Genomic DNA, 22,143 nt, shown 5'->3' with positions numbered 1-22,143 from the left:
GTTAGAGAGAGAAAGAGAGCGGAGAGAGAATAGTATGGTTTTCTTTGCTGAGTACCAGTGAAAGAGGCGAGCGGATCCTCTAGAGTAACCCTCTAGAGTGATCTCCTAAAGTGAGATGATCGGACGGCTCAGAATACTCCTCACCAAAACGACGTCGTTTTGATGAGGAGTATTCTGAGCCGTCCGATCATCTCACTTTAGGTGATCACTCTAGAGGGTTACTCTAGAGGATCCGCTCGCCTCTTTCACGCGAGCGGATCCTCTAGAGTAACCCTCTAGAGTGATCACCTAAAGTGAGATGATCGGACGGCTCAGAATACTCCTCATCAAAACGACGTCGTTTTGGTGAGGAATTTCAACAAAAAAAAAAAAAAAAAAAAACAGATTTAGGGATTTCAAAACATGGAAATGCAGATCTGAAATTAGAGAGAGAGAGAGAGAGAGAGAGGCTGAGAGTTTCCGACTCGCGCACCGAGGCTCGTGAAAATCGCAGAGGATGACAATGAGAAGTTCTTGTTGAAGCTCAAGAAACGCATTGACAGGTAATCTCAATTTTTTCTTCTTTTTTTTGGGATTTTATGATTGTAAATAGATCTGGGTTGTTGATGTAATCGTGTTTGAAGCACATTTATTTTTGTGTCTCTGTTTTTCTGATTTTTACAGAGTTGGGATTGATCTTCCCACCATTGAAGTCCGGTTCGAGCATTTGAATGTCGATGCAGAAGCTTATGTTGGTGGTAGAGCACTTTCAACAATTCTGAACTTTTCCATTAATCTTTTTGAGGTGAGTTTTCTCAATTAGATCACATAAACATGTTCATATCTGTGTTGTAATTTGTAAATTGAACTAAGCCTGTTTTCTCTCTCTGTTTCTCTCTGTTTTAAAAGGGGTTCTTGAATTACCTCCATGTGATTCCAAGTAGGAAGAAACCATTATCAATCCTTCATGATGTTAGTGGAATCATCAAGCCTGGAAGGTGAGCCTTTCTCTCTCTCTCTCTCTATAATTTCAGATCTGCATTTTCATGTTTTGAAATCAATAAATCTGTTTTTTTTTTTTTTTTTTTTTTTTGTTGAAATTCCTCACCAAAACGACGTCGTTTTGATGAGGAGTATTCTGAGCCGTCCGATCATCTCACTTTAGGAGATCACTCTAGAGGGTTACTCTAGAGGATCCGCTCGCGTGAAAGAGAGCACAATAAAATTGGAGTCAAATGAAAAAAGATTACAGAGATAAAAGGCAGAGAAAGAGAAAGTTGAGTGGGTCAATGGTACAAAACGGGTGAGCGGCCTAAAGTTACAAAAAAAAAAATAATAATAATAATAATAATAATAATAATAATTTGTAAATCTCTTCTATTATCAAAAGTTGGAGAAAGATATTAGACTAAATATCCCTTTTAAAAATTTAAAAATAACCTTTTGAAATTTCTTAAAAAATGGGTTTTTAATTTTTTTTTTCCAAAATAATTTTTGAAAATAATTTACAATAATGCTATAATGATAATTTATATAACACATTTTGTTTATTTTGTGATGTGTTACTATTAAATTAGTGGGTACCTATATGAGTGGCGTAGCTCATTCAACCAATATAATAACAACATATAAAATTACAAATAAAATATGATTATCATAACATAATGTTATTGATATTATTTTATTAATTCATTTTTTAAGTTTGAGATATTTTTTCAAAATGATTTTAGGTAATGACGTGGATGCCAAGCAAATTTGCAATTTTCCAAGTACAAAAATTATTTTAGCACCATGTGATTGCTGATGAAAAAATTGTAAACTCAAAAATTGTAATGAAAAAATTATTCAAAAATATCAATATATGATCCAAATTCATTTTACAAATAAACTCACTTTCAATCTACACCACACACTTCAATTCTTGACAAAAATCTCAAAATGAAAGTCTGGATTCATAAACTTAAATTGTGATTATGCTGTAAACCAATAATAAAATGTCATCTTTTAGGTCATTTCTTAATCAACATAAAAATTTTACAATATTGACTAATACAATCATCTTGAAGCACACCACTTAGTCGTCACGATAGATTTAAGTTCTTTGTCATCCATACGACAGACAAACAATCAACAAAGGACATACTGCAATAGTAAGTTTAATTAAGGCAAAAGAATATTTAAATAATATCAATTACACATTCTAAAATTATATCATTTTTATTTCACTTTAAATTTAAATCATTAGATTACTACAATTAAGGGCCATTTTGGGAACAATGGTAAAAAGTCAGTTTTTTAGCTTTTTAACTTTTTAACTGTTTTAGCAAAAAAAGTCTGCTCTTTTACCCAAAACAACCTAACTTTTTGTCAAAAAAATCAAAAAATCAACTTTTTACTAATTTTCCAAAACACTACTAAGACCATTGCAGAGAGATCATGTCCCAATCCCATAGCCATAAGCACTCAATAACTTCTCTTAAAACTTCAACATAGGAGTTGTTTGATATAACTTCTAACAAATTAAAAATTGAGAATTAGAAAGAAAGTTAAAATCACCCCTTCATTGTTTTTCAATAATTTTTTTTTCTTTCCATTTATTTAATTTATCACTATTTCATAAGTTATAAGTAAAAATTATATCAAATACTTTAACATTAATTTCAAAATAAAATAAACTATAAATAACTCTGTAAATTGCATAAAATAAGTGGTAGACGGTCACAACACATTTTTGGTAACAGTATACTTTTCAATAAATTATTTTGAACTTTGAAGAACCGACTGACTTTGTGAAGAATGAAATCTGGATTCGAAACCAAAAAAAAATAAAAGAAGTAAATTAGTGTTGCATTATTTATTTAAAAAAGGTTCCTACCCTAACGTAACTTGCTTATGACCCTGTTTGGGAAGATAATTTTGGAATAAAATAGTCAATAAAGATAATATAAGTTAAAATAATTAATAAAATAAAATGTCACATCTAAATTATAATTATTTTATTTTTCCTCTCACAATCATCAATTCAATTACAAAAAAAGCTAACCAACTTCCAAAACATAATTTTTTTAGTCAGGCTAAAATAGTCAAAAAAAAAAAAAAACTAAAAAATCAATTAAAATAACCACATCATAAAAATAACAATAAATTAGTGTGTTCAATGCCCATCTAGAAACAATAAAAATATATGCATAAAGACTATGAGATGCATGAGAAAAGAATAAACTAGCAAATCAGAGAAAACTATATTGATGCAGGTGAAAATTGTATAAAAACTGTCTAGTGTAATTAATTACAACGTTTTGAGTGATTATTGAGTATTTCTAGAATACGGTCACATATTGCTCTATGGTATTATGATTGGAGAGATTTTTTTTAGAATCCCTGGTATTAAGATGTATAATATAAAAGACATTCAATATTTTCATAATATCTAAGGTCTTCAACATCAATACAGAAAAAATTTGATCCAGAGAAATTCTCTCCAAACATTCAGAGAAAATTCAGACATCCGGAGAACTCTACATCATCGTGCATTTTATATGTTCTTTTAAAAATATCTTTTCATGGAGAGTTGCTATCAAAATTCTGTTTGCTAATAATTCCAATGCTCCTTGCAGATGAGGTGGTTGACAGTAAGATCTTGCCATGCTGTAGCATAGACAATAAAGAGAAGTCATTGGGCGAGCTTGAACAATAATTTCTTCAAGCACTACAAGTAATAAAACAGATTATTTTTAGTTTGTTTTGTTTTTTTAAATGCACAAATTTATTATGTCTTAGAATTCTGCTCAAACTACAGTTCTAAAGTATTAAAATACTTATGATTGTCCTACTGATTATAGAACCAGAAGTATTATACAGCGTTCTAGATTTTGGAGGAAAAAAAAAAGAGTATGATCCAGAGAAAATTCACAAAGTCTAGAAAAAATTCACACATCCAGAGAAAATTCACACAGTCCAGAGAAAATTCAATCTGATTTCCTCACATACTCGACGTTGGGGCACTCATTCTTCAACCTCTGAACCTTGCCAGAGTCATCAACCTTGTAGAACTGCAAGACTGCTAGCTTGACCTTATTCTTCTTGTGTTTGATCTTTAGTCGTCCTCCAGTTGCTTTTTGATGAAGTAATCCATTTTTGAACACCTAGAGAAAATTTCAATCCATAAAAAATTGAACAACCAGAGAAAATTTCAATTTAGAGAAAATTGAACATTTCAATTCAGAGAAAATTTAAAACCAGAGAAAAGTTTGATCCAGAGAAAATTGAACCACCAGAAAAATTTTCAATACTGAGAAAGTTTCATTTTCAACTGCAACAGCCCCTAGAAGGTCCATTATCCTAATCTGAAAATTGCTCTTTCGCTTCAAATATTTTTTTTCTCGAGTGTTTTCCAAGTAACCAAAATTGACATACCTGACGGCGTTACGTTGGCCTCAAAGCTCTAGAGGGAGTTTACGGTCATTGACGGCGTCGATAACGCCGAAGAGACGATCGGTGATCTTCTTATTGGGCTTTAGAGAGGCCTCCGACGAAGACGATGCCCATCTAATCTTGGATACGCAGCCATGGCCCACAATTCCAATCAGAGACTATGGTAAGTCAGCAACTCTCGCGACCTTAGTTGCCATGGCTCGGCAACGTCAGAGATGATGACCGAGGAGAAAGAAGCAGCGAGAGAGAGAGAGAGAGGAATGTGCACAAAGAGAGAAGGTTTGGTTTGGATAGAATGAAGATCAAAAAGTTAGAGAGAGTCAAATTTCTCTAATCTGATATATGGGTATGGGTTTAGGGACTTTAGACATCAAAAAATAATATTGTGAATCTCTTTCATTACTAAAAATGGGAGAGAACCTTAGACTAATTTTCCCTCATGATTGATGGAAAAAGTAAGATATTATGAATTTGTGTTGGGTAATTGAAGAACATAAGGGGTTATGGTGGATTCCTGAAAGAGTATGGACACGTGGTACTCCGAAAATACTTATAATTTTCCCTACTTATTTTGCATTAGTTTTTTTAAAAAACAATTATTTTAAATATGATATATTCTCAATAAAATTCCATTCAAAGTCAACTATATAACTATCTTCGTTTGGAGGGATATGATTTTGAGAATGAATTGACTTTCTGTAGTAATTTTTTGATTTTTTTTGGAAGGTCCCCAAACACTACCTGATCGGAGAAAAGTCAAGGAATAAGCAACTTAGGTAGTAGTCATCCAAGCAGCAGCCACCATTAAAAAAACAAAAAAACAAAAACAAAAACAAAATTAAGTAAAACTCCGCCATCAATGGAGCTGGGCTAAGGTAAGCGTAGAAAGCAACCTTGACAAGGTCCTATGGCCAACCTGATGGTAATAGGCTTAACCATGACTTTTTAAGTCAACTGTTAAACACTAATCCCATTTATAAATATTCCAATCACTACTAAAAGGGTTTTTCCAACTTTTATTAAATTCCGAAAAAAAATGGATAAAAAATGCCACCAAAAGTCTTCCCACTGTTGAGTTGCCCGCATTTTTGAAAAAAGACACAGAATTTTAACTTAATTCAGTTGAGCTACACAACAGAACTGAACACCAACCACTAAACAGAATTGCAGTCTAACTATGTCCAAGTTCTGTAACTGATTTCTATTTTCCTAGCACTAATCACTCCAAGTCGTTTATCATTGTGATAGTAGTTGTCAAGTGAAAGTGCAGCCAAGGCATCTTAACAGACCGGTTGACTTCTCATCCTTCTTACTGTGTTCAATGTTTAAAAAAGGCTTCTTCAAAGAGACTGCTGCTTGCGTTTAAAAAAAAGAAAAAGAAAAGAGAGACGGCTTCTCTCTCTGAACCATATAAAACCCAAGGCTTGATTATCTCTTTATCTTTCTCTAACTCATACACTATTCTCTCTCTTAACTTCAAACCATTACAAACAGATGCCCACAAACCAAAAAAGCCAGAAAAACATTTTAGAGCAGAGAGAGAGATGAAGCCTCTCTTTCTACTTTTACTGATATTTGCCTCCCTCTCTATATATATCTCCTAGCTCCTCATCCCCAACTTCAAGCATCAATGACACATCCACAACATGTCCTCTGGATCTAAGCTATGTCCAAACACTCCCATGGCACTCCACTGATTGCCAGAACTTCAACATTTCAACCCAGCAACTTTCCAATAATTCTAACAACTCCACCCTAGGTGAACCCAAGTGCTGCCAGACCCTCCTCAGCCTCTATGGCATAGCACTGGTCCAACAACTCAAAACCACCTCTTTCTTCCACTTACCCAACTTACCCACCTCCAGTGTTTTTTAAGGCGAAAAGCGAACCGAGGCGACAAGGTCTCCTAATGCCTAAGCGCGAGGCGAGGAGGCGAGGCGTGGGCTTCATCGAATCAAGGCGACCAGAAAGGATATTTTTTTTAAATAAATGGTATAGACAAAAATATAAATATTTTCAAGAACCATCATGTAGTTATCATTCCAAATATTTTCAAGAAATTAAAGAACATATTTTAACAACATTAAAGAACATAAAGAAATTAAAATAGTTGAAATTAATTGAATTAAAATAATTAATTGAATAACCAGGAAATTAATTGAATTAATTGAATTAAAATAAACAAATTAATTGAATTAAACAAATTAATTGAATTAATTGAATTAAAATAATTAATTGAATAACCAAGAAATTAATTGAATTAATTGAATTAAAATAAACAAATTAATTGAATTAAACAAATTAATTGAATTAATTGAATTAAAATAATTAATTGAATAACCAGGAAATTAATTGAATTAATTGAAATTTTAACACAGAAAAAAAATAATTGAATTAATTGAATTAAAATAATTAATTGAATAACCAGGAAATTAATTGAATTAATTGAAATTTTAACACAGAAAAAAAATAATTAAATTAATTGAAAAAAATTTAATTTTAAAATAATTGAATTAATTTTAAAAATTAATTTTTGCGAATTAAAAATTAATTTAAAAAAATAATTGAATTAATTTTAACACAGGGTTCGCCAGTGTTCTTCAAGTCGAAGAACAAAAATGAACAAAGGAAGAACAGGGGGAAGAAAGGGAGGGTCCGACAGTGAACAAAGAAGACCCAGGTGAAGTCGAAGGGAAGAAAGGAGAAAGGAAGAAGAAGAAGGAACTCACCTGTAATCGATTGGAACGACGTCCGAAGAAGGAAGAAGAAGACCCAGGTGAAGTCGACTTCGGTATGCCTTTCAATGTCGACAAACGAAGTCGATCTAGGGTTTGGACTTCTTATTTAGTAGAAAGTAATTATAAAACTAAATAACTTTGTCGATGAAGGGCCCAGATGATTCGAACGAAGTCGATGAAGGGCCCAGATGATTCGAACTGAAATCAGGCAAAAATCTGGTGAAGCGTCGCCTCGTTTCGCCTACCGCTTCATCGCCTAAGCCTCGCTTCAGGCGCTTCTCCATCGCCTCACCATTTCGCCTCGCCTCAGTGTGCGTGAAGCGCTAAAGCCTCACCTTGCCTCGCTTAGCGCTTAGGCTCGCCTCTGATAACACTACCCACCTCCATTTCTTGCCTCTCTTACTTCCAATCCAAGCTTGACTCTCTCTCTCTACCCTCCGATCTCACCTCCCTCTGCTTTGACCCTCTCCAGTTTGTCATGTCCCGCAACACCTGTGCCTCAATAGAGTCAACCCAAGACTAGGCATCCAAGCTCGGCCCGTCAACTCCACTTGACTCTGCTTGCCAGCCAGACCTCACCGATCTCACCTCCTGTGACGCTTGTGTAGCTGTTGGCTTCTACGTAGCCAAGTTGATCAGAATTGATTGAAACAAGTCTTACTCCATTAACTGCCTTTACTTCGCAATTCTATATGCTGCCGGAATCATCAACGAGTTTGGACCAAACAGTACTGGTTCCATTACATGTATCTTGAATCTTCCACTTGGTTCTCAAACGGGTTCTTCAAGAAACAAACATTTGGCTCTGGTACTTGGACTATCTGGAGCAGGTGTTGTGGTTCTCAAATGGAATGTCTATATTGTACTTTGACTGAAAGTGTAATGGATTTACTATTGTAATTAGAAAAATGAGAAATTAAAGTGAAATTCGGTGTATAATACATGGATGCTAAGTATAATTTATCCTAGAGGTCCTAGACTAAGGGTTGGTTTAGAGGAAAAGGTGCTCCCTTACCAGATGTGAGTGACATCTGGACTCAAATCTTACTTGTTATTTAATGCAGTTTATCGTTTTCCTATTCTGGTCCTACACATTCAATTATAAAATAATAATAATAATTTACCCTTAAAAGTTACCTAAAAAAAAAAAAAATAGAAGAAAATGTTTTGCATAGAAGAATTGGAAATCTAATAGATAGAAGAAAACCTAGGATCTATCTGAAGGGACAAGCTTTACATTTTCCATGGTGCACTTGTATTATTACTAAGTCTTCGTTTAGGATTGGCATTTTTAGTTGGCTTTTTTGTATTGAGATTTTTTTAGCCTGACTTTTTTAGCCTCGTTTGGTTCGGCTTTTTGACTTTTGTAAACGAAAAAGTGTAATGATTATGGTTCGGATTCGATATTTTGTCTTATTGGCTTATGTAACCAATTTTATCTTTTTGTGCTTTTTTAGCCACAAATCAAATGCCAAACAAAGCCTAAGAAACCAGTATGTGGAATCATGCTTTAATGCTATATCCTCACGATCAAGAACAGAATGCAAAATTTATTAGTCTACTAGAAAAAAGACAGCTAGGCATGAATTGCAGTGTTTACCTGCTGGGTATTGTTTTTATTTTCTTCATTTTGGTTTTTTGTCTTTTCGGGAGCAAAAACAACAAAAGGTTTTCAAATACCCATCATTTTTATTTCATTTTCATTTTGGTAAAAAAAATAAGTTTCAAACATTCAAAAACAATTTTTTTGATGTTTCCTAGAACGTTGGTTGCTTTTAGAAATTTTTTTCAAAAACAGTTTCCCAAACAAGTTCCTATATTTTCTAGAAGGTAAAACAAACAACAGAAAAGGTTAACACAACCAAACATGTGACAATATTTTGTTGCAGGAAAAAGTGGTGTTAAGGGTCCAAAATGACAACAAAAGATAACGCAACAAAACCACAAGAAGATAGTAGGCGTACCAGGCCTTGCCATTGATGCAGTAACATGCCCAACTTATGCGGAGGAAAAATATTGGGTTGCTGAACTAGTAAACATCAACCAAGTTACAGGAAGGAAGAGGAAACAAGAAGGAAATGTCAGATTATCACAAAGTGAATCTAATTTCCATGCAATCAAAAAAGACTTTTGCTGAAGCACAAACTGGAAAAACATTCGGACCTGGTCAAATGGAAGTCAAATCAATTTTGCTTCCCAGATAGCGTGCTAATCGAGGATTAGAGTTTGTGGTATTTTCCTTTGGAAATTTAAATATGCAAAACAATCTATTTGTTATCCATTAGAAGAAAACCTGCATAATTCCCAAAATTTTATTCCACTGCCAAAATAAATTGCTTTACTAAGATAGATATCCAAGACAAAACAGGAAAACAGAAAAGAAAAGGTTAAGAGACAGTAGTGCATATGAAAGAAATCTCAAATGACATTTGGGCTTTAATAAGCTGAATACAAATAATTGGATTCTTATTTCATACAAAAATATTGGCAACGTCTATCAATCTCTGTGATCTCATTCAAATAACAGATTGAAATTCTAATGAACACTGGGCAACATGAAAATAGCCATCACTTGAATACAGAAATGAAGCCTGTGAAGGGAATTACAGATTCAATACCCATCATTCTTTTGACTATAAATTACAAATGGCAAATAATTGAAGGCAACAAAGTTGAAATAACCACAGGGACCATTAAACCTGTTTGCTTAGGAAGAGAGCTGTACACTGCTTTACAGTATCCTCAGGGCTGGTAACTGGGAATAGAACAAGAAAAAAGTTCACATTACCATGATTATAAAATTAAAATGGCAAAAGAGGAACATTGACATTGATATCCATTTAAAAAGAATTTGGGTACTCAATGAAAATGAAACTATTCCATCTGAACTTGCAATATTTAATCCATTTTGTTTTCCATAGCATTTAAAACAAGTACAGCCTGTTTTATGTACAAAATCATTCAGAATGTTATAAGAAAATATCATCAATTTTATTTCTTTTGTTGATGGATCCATTTTCTTTGGTAATTATCCAACTTTAATAAATGAAATAGATGCATGTAGATGCTGTTGAAAACAAAATGAATTGACTTGATTGAAGATTTTAGATTTCTTTTGCAAATGGCACCATATTAACAATGCATTTGGTTCTGTAGATCTTATGGCAATAGAGAACTCCATGGTGTATTGAACTGCAAAAAAAACCTGAAATATAGAGCAGACCTATGTGCTCCATAGTTCGCTCTGATTCATATATCTCATGGTCATTTCCTCCCTATTCAAACAACATCCAAGCCCTTCGTTTAGTCCCAACCGTGTACCAAAAATTAGTCAGCAAGATAAAAAATGAACTAATACAACACAACACAAGACATCACTACAGGGAATCGAACCTTCAATAACAAGTTAGTGTCACATGGAAAATACCAAAAAAGGAAGGAAATAACCAAACTGAAGAGAGAAGATAAAATTGTTACCTTGTAAGTTTTGTCTCCAAAGAAGTGGATTTCATGAAAATCATCCACTTATCTCAAGCAATAAGTCCTGTCCCAACCTTGAGGGAAAACCTGTTAAAACATGCAAGTATTACACCTAAACATAAATTCAACTGCAATGACTTATTATCATTTAATTTATCAGCTTAAGAATCATCAAAAGCATAAACAAGGAATAACATTCACTCACATCAAAAGTTATTTGTCCCCCAATGGAAAAGGTGAGCTTAAGGTGAGCAAATTTCTCGCGGAGCACAGACACCATCATAGGGCGTATGTTCAATACCTGAATATAATTTCAGTAGAGTAATTTTCAAGAGGTCCAATCAACTGTGTTTCTCATAGAGACCCAAATTTTGAACATAATCTTAATCACAATTTAAGATATTGTACCTTGTCATACTTTTCAAACTCATCCCGTTCTTCCTGGCTGTAGTTTCGGCCAATTGGCACTACAAGAAAAAACACATTTGGTGACCAAATTTCCCGATTAAAAAGAATTTGATCGCTGAAAGAATAGCTTTCAGCGACTAAAAATAAGTTTGGTCGCCAATTATATGGGTTTTACCGACTAAAACCTATTTAGTAGCCAAAAGTATAGTTTTCGCCGACTAAAAAAAATTTAGTAGCCAAAAAGTCAACAATTGCCGACTAATTATAATTTTGGTCGCCAATTATGTGGGTTTTACAGACTAAAACATTTTTAGTAGCCAAAAGTACAGTTTTTGCCGACTAATTCAACCGGAGTAAGACATCACGGTTGAGAATCTAAAAGTTGAGCAAAGCATCAACTCATTCAACCGAAGTAAGACATCACGGTTGAGAATCTCAGTTGATTAGATCATCAACTCAATGAACCGGAGTAAATCATCTCGGTTTTAATCTCAAAATCAACCGGAGTAAAACATCTCGGTTGTGAATCTCAAAATTGAAAAGCAACAATCAGAATGCTAAGGCAAAGATGAGACACTTCTATATATTGACAAAAAGAATATTACATTCTGAAGTGTAAGGCAAAAAATTCCTTTACACAAAAAGAAAACAAAAGCTAAAAATAGTACAGTTTGAGGTTGGCCGCATTCCATGGCCGGGGTATTGCTCTTCCCTTCAGGTCCTCCAAGTGGTATACCCCCTTGCCCGCCAGACCGGTGATCTTGTAGGGTCCTTCCCAGTTTGCCCCTAGTTTGTTTTCACCTGGCACCAGGGTATTGCCCATGACCTTCCTCAAGACCTAGTCACCTACTTTGAACGGTCTGGGGTGCACCGTTTTGTTATATTTCCTTGAGAGCTCTTGTTGGTAGGCGGCCACATGGATGAGAGCCTTTTCCCGACGTTCTTCCACGAGGTCCAATTCCAGGGCAATGGCTTCGGCGTTCAGCTCGGGCTCAAAACTTTCACTTCTAAGGATGGGCATTCCAACTTCCAAAGGTATGACCGCCTCCATGCCATATGCCAAAGCAAAAGGTGTTTTCCCGGTAGATTGCCGCGGAGTTGTTCGGTATGTCCAAAGGACGTTGGGGAATTCCTCGGCCCATTTTCCCTTGGCTTTCTCAAGCCTCTTCTTCAATCCATCAAGGATGGTCTTGTTTGATGCTTCAGCTTGACCATTAGACTGTGGGTAAGCCAGGGTAGAGTTGTAGAATTCAATCTTCAAGTCTTCACAAAATCCTCTGAATAAGCGACCGTTAAATTGGGTGTCGTTATCAGAGATCAGAATTTTTGGGACGCCAAACTGCGTTACCACATTCTGCCAGATAAACCGCTTGACATCTTTCTCCTTGATTGTTGCCCAAGGCTCTGCTTCAACCCATTTGGTGAAGTAGTCTGTGGCCGCGATGAAGAACTTCCGGTTGCCTGGTGCAGTTGGGAGTGGCCCCACTATATCGATCCCCCACATCGCAAAGGGCCAAGGGCTGGTGAGGGGAAGAAGTTCTCTGGCCGGTTGGTGAATTTGGTGGGCAAACTTCTGGCACTTCTCACACTTGCGAACATACTTCTGCGCGTCGGCTTGCATGCACGACCACCAGTAGCCTTGCGAAATAGCTCGGTAGGCCAAAGATCTGCCCCCTATGTGAATGCCACAGATGCCTTCATAAATTTCGTAAAAGAAGGCGTCCACGCTGCTCGGGTGCACACGCTTTAGATAAGGTCCGGTAAAAGACTTCTTATATAAAGCACCTGACGGAGAGAGCCAAAACCGCTCTGACTTCACCCGGACTTTATGTGCTTCCTTCTTCTCGGCTGGAAGGGTGCGGTCTCTGAGAAAGAGGATAATAGGGTCCATCCATGAAGGACCTAGCTCGGCGCAGAGTACTTCTGTCTGCCCGATTTCCTCAATGCTGGGCCGCGGAAGGAATTCAATCAGGAGAGGGTTGGGAGATGTGCTATCGACCATGGAAGCAAGGCCGGCCAATTCATCTGCTCGGCCATTTTCTTCTCGGCCAATCTGTTGGACCCTTATTGCCTGGAATCGCTTGATGTGGTCTCTGACCAAAGCCTGGTACTTCATCATTCTGTCATCTTTTGCTTCGTAAACCCCAGAAACTTGGTTAACCACAAGCTGGGAATCACTGTAAACCATTAGCTCGGATGCGTGTATCTAAAGCGCGCTCTTGAGCCCGGCCAAAAGCACTTCGTACTCAGCCTCGTTGTTTGAGGCAGAGAATCCGAGGGTGATAGAATGTTCGATAGTCAACCCGTCTGGCGAAATCAGAACTATACCTAGCCCGGCACCGTGACGGTTCGCGGCTCCATCAACAAAAAGTTTCCACATTTCGCCAACAAAGAGCTTCTAACAGTCTGAGGGGTCCTGAGAGGCTTAAAGGTTGATGGTATCACGGTTGTTCAGCTGTTCGACTTCAAGTTCTGTGCTGAGCGGTTCCACTTCAACCCCCCTCGACGATTCGGCGCCGGACTCAGCAAGTTGATCCGTAATGCCTAAGTCCGTAGGCGAATCGCCGGGTTGCAGTATTATGCAGGCTGCAAGCTCTGTGCTAAGCGGTTCAACTTCTTTCCCCCTTGGTGATGCGGTACCGGATGGAGCAGGTTGGTCGGTGATACCCAACTCCGTCATCGCATCGCCGGGCTGTGGTATTGCACTAACCGAAGGTTCTTCGGCGGGGAGCGCAAGTTCCACGTCGCCGTCATCGCCTAGATGTGTTATTGCAGTCTGGCCTGCATTTACCTCCTCATATGCCGCGGCAATATCCACCAGGCATACCAGATGAGTTCCAGGTGAGAATTCAGCAACGAAGTCGGCCAATGTCTGAGCTTTTATGGCAGTTCGTGGCTGGAATTTGACGTCGAATTGTCCCAATTCAACCGTCCACTTGAGGATTAGATCGAAGAAGTCCGCCCGTTCGAACAAAGCTTTGAGGGGGAACTCGGTCAAAACGATGATTGTATGGGCATGGAAATAGTGCGCCAATTTCTTGGAGGCCATCATCAATGCCAATGCAAGTTTTTCCAGCGGCAAGTATCTCGCCTCTGCCTGTAGCAAGGTTTTGCTGACGTAGAAGATATAGGGAGATGCTTGATTCCTTCCGACCGGACAAGCACCGCACTGACCGCATGCTGTGAAACGGCCAGATAAAGGTAGAGCTCTTCGCCCAGCTTCGGTGCTACCAACAGTGGTGCTGAAGACAGATACTCCTTGAGCGCGGGCAAAGCCCAGTCACACTCTTCATCCCAAGAGAACTTTGATTTCAAAGCTTGAAAGAAAAGGCGGCAGCGATCTGATGACCGGCTTATGAATCGGTTAAGCGCGGCAGCCATGCCGGCCAGATGCTGCACATCCTTAGCCGAGCTAGGCTGCTTTAACTCTTGTACTGCTCGAATTTGTGCGGGGTCTGCCTCGATGCCTCGGTTTGTGACTAGGAAGTCCAAGAATTTTTCGGATCCCACGCCAAAGGCACACTTAGACGCATTCAAGCGTAGCTTGTGTTGTTTGAGAATGGCAAACATCTCGGCCAAGTCGGACAAGTGGTCTGCTTGATGCCGGCTCTTAACCACCATATCATCAACATGAGCCTCCATTGTCCGACTTAGCAGAGGAGCGAACATCTTGGTCACCATCCTTTGGAAAGTTGCCCCGGCGTTCTTCAAACCAAAAGGCATGACTCGATAGCAGAAGAGTCCCCTCGGTGTAGTGAAGGAGGTGATCTCGCGGTCGGGGCCATGCATGGCAATCTGATGATAACCGCGGTAGGCTTCCAAGAAACTGAGCCAGTTATGTCCAGCCATTAAGTCCACGAGCTGGTCAATTCTAGGCAGTGAAAAGCTGTCTTTAGGGCAAGCTCGGTTGACGGTCTTATAGTCGACGCAAACTCGCCACTTCCCATTCTTCTTTGGTACAACAACTGTGTTTGAAATCCACCGAGGGTAGTGCACTTCCTGAATAGCTCGTGCCTCAAGCAAGTTCTTCACTTCCTCTGCAACTACCTCGGCGTGATGTAGTGCCGATCTCCTTGTTCGCTGAATGACCGGCTTGGCTTCGGGAAAGACATTTAGGTGATGGCAAATAAAACTCGGATCGAGGCCGGGCATGTCATAAGGCGACCATGCGAAGACTTCAATGTTGGTTATCAAAAACTCAACCATCTCGGTTCTTTCTTGTGCAGTAAGGCTTAAGCCGAGCAAGAAGAACCTGTCCGGACTCTCTGCATCAATTCGCACTTCGACCAATTCTTCGACGGCCTTGTCCTCGGCCCTAGTGCCCACATCGTCAGGGACTCCTCGGTCTTCCGATCCCTCAATCATTTGTACGAAGCCTTTGGCAGCTCGGCTCCCGTTGACTACCACGAAGCATTGCTTCGACATGACTTTATCGCCCCAAATCTCCTCAATTGCCCCCGTAGCCGAGAGGAATCTCATCACCTGATGGAAGGTCGACGCTACGGCTTGCATAGCGTGAAGCCATCCCCTTCCAAGGATCAGGTTATAAGTAGATGGCACCTGCAACACCCAGAACTCCACTTGCTTGACCACGGATCCCGCTTTGACCGGCAGGATAATTTTTCCCAAAGGCCACTCAGGTTGTGAGTTGAAACCAACCAGTGGCGAAGTTGCCGGAGCCAAGTCTGTACCCCGAAGCTTGAGCTGTTTGAATGCGTCGTAATACATGATCTCGACCGAGCTTCCCTAATCGATCAAGATGCGTTTGACATCGAATTCTTTGACACGGAGTATAACCACTAAGGCATCATTGTGCGGCGTCTGAATGCGCTCTAGGTTCCTTATAGAGAAACTGATCACGTTTTTTTCTTCGGTCTTGCCCCTTTTGATCGCGGGCTGGACCGACAAAACTTCCCTCATGTGTTCTGCCTTCTTGATCATACCTCGGAGCTCGCATACACGCGCCGGCTCCACTATGCCGTGGATGACATTAATCACTCCTTGAGGGGGCGCCTCCAAGTCACCCGGTGCACGCGAATCAACCAGGGCTTGATTTGCCTTCACGCCCCTGTCAATGTAAAGGTCTAGGTGTCCGACTGCGACTAGCTCTTCCAAGTGTTGCCTCAAAGGCAAACAGTCCTCTGTCCGGTGGCCACGCTCCCGGTGAAATGTGCAACGGTACCGCGGATTGAAACCCTTCTGTCCGTCACCCAACTTAGCAGGAAACCGGACATAATCCTCGTCACGGATTTCACTAAGTATGCAATAAATTGGAATCTTAAAAACCGTGGTAATGCCTGTCCTGGACTTCAACCTTCTGTTTGAATCAGCGACGTCATCCCGGGGGTAGTCATCTCAGTCATTCCGACGACCCCTACCCCGGTTTTTGCGATTTGAGCCACGGTATGATTCCTCTGCGCGATCATTTGAACGGTTTGCCTCCTGTCCGACCGTGTGTACCTTGCCAGCCGACCTCTTGTCTGTTGCTACCGGTGTTGCCTTCGCGGTAGAGGCTGCCACATCATCGTCTACTCGGATGTGCTCATTGATGCGCTGCATGAGCTGGCCCATGGATGTCGGCTGGTGCATCGTAAGCGAGTCCCGCAGTCTATGTCCGACCAGGAGACCACGCTTGTACTGCGTGATTGCAAGGTTGACCGAGCAATCCAAGATCTCGTTGAAGGTTTCCCAGTATCTAGAGTTGTATGCCTTGAGCGTGTCGCTCGGCTCCATCTTGACACTGAGAAGGTGGTCAACTTCCTTCGGCGTCTTAGTGTTGATTTTGAAGCGCGTCACAAAGGCTTCCGCCAACTGATGCCACCTTTCTATGCTCCCCTTCGGCAGCCTCTCAAACCATTTCAAGCTCAGCTCGCCCAAGCTTGACGGGAAGATAAGGCACATAAGGGCGTCATTTTGCCTATGTCCGGCCATGACCTATCGGAAGTGACTTACATGCATATAAGGATCGATTTTTCCGTCGTAGAGCGTGAACTTTGGCTGGTGGAACCCTGCCGGAAGCGGTGTTGTTTCTATCTCCAGGGAGAAAGGGGTGGCGCTCAGCCTTGCCAAGTCTGTGTCTAGAAGGAGTGGCGCAACTAGGCGGGGTGGAGGCATTCCGACCTCTTCACTGGCGTGAACCCCATAAGATAGCCGCTGGAACGCCGGCACCCTCTAAGCCTCCTGCCGGCGAGCCCGCTCCTTCAAAGCTACCCACAAATCCTCTAAACGAGCGGAATAAGAATACCTCAACGTCGTCGCTGGACGTGAGGGTTGATAGGTGCTGTCTTACGCGCTGGACTTCTCTACGTGCGCATCGGAATCTCCAACCTTGTAACTTCTGGTGATTGAGATGGACGAAGTACGCCGCTGGCTCTGACTGCCTGAACGGCGGGGTTGGATGCGCTCACTATGATCTTCCACTCCAGCTACACCCTTCCCTTTGACATGCCGCTTAAGATCCTCCATCTTCGCCGCCATTTGCCGGATGACGACGTCTTGGTCCCTTAGCTTGTGTTCCAGTCGTCTGGTATGCGATTCTCTCCGCCGTCGGTGACCGTCTAGACTCCGTGAATGACCAAAGCTTCTTCCGCGCTTATTCCGCGCGTCTCTTGAATGTCCTCTTGAAGAAGTTTCCAGGTCCGCCATAGGAAGGATGGCTGGATGTCCTCTCCGTCTGCCTGACTCAGGGATAACTCCGTCGATGGCAGACAACAGAATCTCGTCGTTGTTCGCCATGGACGGCGATTAGATGAGCCTGAAAGACAAGGTTTTGTCTGTCAACATCCCACAGACAGTGCCAATTGTGCGGGGAGCAAATATTTAGGCAAGCCCGTACTCCTTTCTTCCATGCTCCTGTCTGTCCGATCGACCTGCGAGTACAACGGCAGTGAGCTACCCGGCGATGTGTGGCCGAAAAATCCCTCCGACGATCAAGTTAGCACACACACACAGGGATAGAGACAGAGGAGAGAGTTGAGTGTTTAGTGTAAATCTCACCAAATGTTCATCTGCCTTAGCGTGGGGGACGCAGACTGGCTTATATACCTTCTGCGCCCCAAATCTACTCCCATTAGTCTCTCGACACGTGGTGCTACTATCCCATCTGTCAGCACAAATCTAGTTGAACATCACCTAACTGCCAGCCCACACCACTAGGAGATCGACAGCCGGGCTGCAGCATCTCGGCTGTCAACGGCCATGCTGCGCAGCTAGCCAGAGCGTTCCGCTCGCCAAGCTCAATGACGACCGATCTCGGTTGCATTCCGGCTTAACCGAGCTCAGGATAAGTCATGCTGGTTAGCCGTCGACCTTCCTGCCAAGCCAACGCATGAACCGTGGAACCAGTGAGGCAGCGGACATCTCAGCCGAAACTCACTTGACCGCTAGTACGACATCAATTATGCAACTATGCCATTACCGAGCAACTATGCCATTACCGAGCAAGTAGCTCGGTTTCACAGCAACTGTGCCATTACCGAGCGAAAATCCTTTCTAGATGGGCCCAGGCTGCCACGGCCCAAATGTGTTCGGCCCACAATTCGTCTGGCCCTTACCACAGCCCAATCCAAACCATAAATCTCCCTCTCAATTGGAAATGTTAGCAAATATTTATTGTTTCTCTACCTTTTTCAGACCTAAAATGGTTCAGAAGAGAACCTAAAGAATCTGTCGTATCAAGGGATTATTCAATAGCATTTTCCATTGAAGAGTCCAAATTATAAACCCAATTTTCCTACATTTTGTACAATTATGTCTAAAATATTTAAGACCTTAGTTGTTCATAAGAACGGCGTGAATCATTGTCAAAATATTTATAGAAGTATCATTTGAATCTTGGACTTGAGATAAATAATTTCGGTAGAGATTTAGATAATACCTCGGTCCCAATGAGCTTCCCATCCTAATAGGCCACAAGACCATTTTCCGCAAATACATATATTAGTGTCATTTATAACTGCACATATAGCGAACATGGAGTAAAAAGTCAAGTAGTCAACCACAATATTACTTCTAAAGAACTTTTGAAAGATAGAATGTAGGAAGACAAAGAAGACTAAAACGGAAAGCTTAAAGAAAATGGAGCAGTGAAGTTTATACTGCATCAAATCATATAAACAATGTGATTACCCACAAGGCAAGAACATACAGTCCACAAGAAACATTACCTTGTTTGGTTTTAGAAAATTGAACCCACTTTTGAGAAAATTGAATTTTTGTTTTCTATGTTTTTTTTTTTTTAGTCAAAATTTTTAATATTTTAAGAATTTTTTTTATTTTTTAGATGCACTTAACTTAAAATATTTAAATTTTTGACTACAAACAAAAAAAACTCAATTTTCAAAAAATCAATCAAAACCAAACAAGGTAATTGAATTTTCCATAATTTAACTTGAAATTTTAGGAGTGAGAGTTTTTTACCTAATCTGACAGATTCACAAACTGATTAGAACACACACTAACAATCTCCATTAATGTTTCTATGAAGTAAAATGTTTCCCAAGTGATGTTTCCTACTAGTATGGGGTAATAAATATCAACTAATTTTTCGACTTTGAGATTTTTCTTAAACAACTGACATGCACATCAAAGAATAATTATTTGCTTCTCCTTTTGTTTGTCCTTTCACGTAAGACGGAGTTACACGTGAGAGAGGGTGTTAGATAGCTTGATATACATTATTGGGCCTATTTCCTAGTAGCTTAAGTTTTTGGGAAAATTGGTAACTTAATTAACAACTACATAAAGTAGCTCATCAACCTCCGGCGACATTGCTACTACCACTGTATGTAACCCTTCTTTACTCTACTCATCTCAGTCCTGTGCGAGAAAACAAAGCCAAGTTTGACACAGATCTCACACCTGTACCTGTGTCATGTTGTGTCGTGTCAACACAGATACTCTGCCGTAAATTGGCGCGAGTCCATGTAACACAAACAGCTAGGATAAGTTTGTACATAACATCAAAGGATGGTAATGAACCATTCTATAAAACTTGGTTATTAGTTTAAGAAACAATAGCCACAAACTATTAGGGGTAGATTGGTAATTTTCAATATTTCTTTTGGGGGAAACTATAATGCTTCAGAATCAACAAAACAAGTTGTAAAGTCGGAGAGCAAGCAAAATGACTAGATAATCCATTTCTCCAAGATTTTCTAAATATGTTTCGTAGTATTTACCTTTTCTGCTCCTTTGCTCGGGGGACAATTGGACTTTAACAGCTAATTTAACTAGCATAAGGCTTTTTCAAACAAGATAAAGAAGACATGAGGGCTTGTGTGAATAGGTCCTAAATCCTGAGCCATTCAAAGTGATTTCACGAGCATGGGATACAAATCCATGACCATACACTTTGCAGCTAGGTAAAATAAAAATAGTGTTAACAGGAATGGGAAAACAAAGATCTTATGTCCTCCACCATTTCACTTAACCAATAGTCGTCATACAATACAGTTCTTTCCTTCTAACTTCAATCAACTACTGACAATGACAGCCTCCACTCCACATGCAGACTCCAGACCCTGATTAATCTAAGCATCCCTTTTTATGAGTGCTACTATTAGAACCTACCTAATTTCTTTAGACCCTCCAATTCTCACCTTTTTTTATATTACAATTATACCCATCTATATATATTCCATACCAATCTAAACCCTAATCGTATTCTTCTTCATCACTATCCTAAACCCACGTATTCATCTTCAATGAAAAACATTTGAAACCACCTAATCAGTTAAGGTTTTGTTTGGTGGTTTCAAATGTGTTCGGTGTTCCAAATCAGTTAACGTTACAAACAATCTTATTACAGATTCCGAGTTTCTACATTTGTGGTCGTTTCACCATTCATTGATACTTATAGAGCAATAAAGGAGGATGACAACAACTCTGATGAGGTTGATATTGCATTGGTAAGTTTTTCTATCTTGCATTTACAATTCTTGGTCGTTTTTTGTTCGGTACTGGTTTGCTGACTATTAAGATTCTATTCAGTAATACAGTGTTGAAAAGAAACATTTAGTTCAGTAATACAGTGCTGAACATAAACATTTTGTTTGGCACTGGAATATAGGATTTTTGTCCTATTTCTGTTTTTCCTGAGGGTTTTTCCCTTTAAAACCCCCCTGTATCGAGGGTTTTATCCCGAAATAAACAAAAAAATAATATGTGATGGGGAGTTGGAGGATGCTTGAGAAAAGAAGAAAGATCGTCGAAGAGATTTCTGAAGAGATTTTAGACTGAGATACCGTCGTTTACGGTGACAAGGAAAAAGAGACCATCGTTTATGAGAGAAGGAGAAAAGAGGGAAAATCGATTCATCTCTTAATCATTTGTTGTTCTCAATCGTCTTTCAATCGTTCATTGTTTACTAAGAGAAGAAGACAAAATGTGCAAAATTAGGTGAGTGTGCACTTGGGTGTGATAAGATTATGAATATAGGTAAAATTAGTATTAAGTGGAGTATTTAAAGAAACCTTATTAAAATTTAGGATTTAAGGTGGGGGTTCAAAAAAATGAGGGGCCCAAAGAAATTAGGTAGGTGCTAATAGCAGCAATCTTTTTTATTACCCCAATGATGAAAGCATCCTGATGAAACTTGCAACTTTTGGCATGTTATAACAACATAATCCAACAACGGCATAGTCACATCATGACATTATGATCAGTGTTTTAAAAATCGGATCGGTGAGCGAATCGAAAATGGAATCTGGTAGATGGGTCACTGGTTCAACCGTCGGGTTAAACTGTGATGTCATAATTATTTTATAAATATATTAAAATTATTTAATAATTATATAAGAATTAAAATACATTTATTTAAATTTTTTTAAAATTTATAATACATATATAATTATATAAATATATTTATATTTATTATTTGTAAAATATATTAATTATACATGATGTTTGGAAAAAAATGTAATAAAGATATAAATAATGAACACAATAAATAAAATATATGGTAAATTTATCAACAAAGAGCATTGTGGTTTAGTGGAAAGTACTCAAACATCTTGCTTGAGGTCCTGTGTTTGAAACTTGGCAGCTGCTTTTTGCGCAAGTGAATGCCAATTTCCAACCCGCAGAGCCGGTGCTGGGTCATCCG

General features: G+C 39.3%; 1 protein-coding gene and 1 long non-coding RNA gene across 2 annotated transcripts; one reads left to right on the top strand and one right to left on the bottom strand.

Annotated features, from left to right (window-relative positions):
* The first annotated feature begins 410 nt into the window (after positions 1 to 410).
* Positions 411 to 1,080, top strand: LOC145804654 (uncharacterized). Its single transcript, XR_014346862.1, has 3 exons — positions 411 to 542; positions 664 to 784; positions 889 to 1,080. It is a non-coding gene; the product is annotated as an uncharacterized LOC145804654 (long non-coding RNA).
* A 2,296-nt stretch (positions 1,081 to 3,376) lies between these two features.
* Positions 3,377 to 19,285, bottom strand: LOC114294805 (phosphomannomutase). The gene is given in 10 exon segments (XM_082899362.1): positions 3,377 to 3,688; positions 3,970 to 4,124; positions 9,116 to 9,180; positions 9,315 to 9,444; positions 9,851 to 9,906; positions 10,375 to 10,426; positions 10,629 to 10,718; positions 10,837 to 10,932; positions 11,040 to 11,098; positions 18,916 to 19,285. Coding segments are annotated over 7 exon segments (591 nt in total). The 5' UTR covers positions 19,142 to 19,285; the 3' UTR covers positions 3,377 to 3,688; positions 3,970 to 4,124; positions 9,116 to 9,180; positions 9,315 to 9,432.
* Positions 19,286 to 22,143: the final 2,858 nt, after the last annotated feature.

The sequence above is a fragment of the Camellia sinensis genome, chromosome 12 (assembly GCF_055761805.1).
Source record: "Camellia sinensis isolate YWXY chromosome 12, ASM5576180v1, whole genome shotgun sequence".
Lineage (NCBI taxonomy): Eukaryota > Viridiplantae > Streptophyta > Magnoliopsida > Ericales > Theaceae > Camellia > Camellia sinensis.
This window is presented reverse-complemented; position numbering and strand designations above follow the sequence as displayed.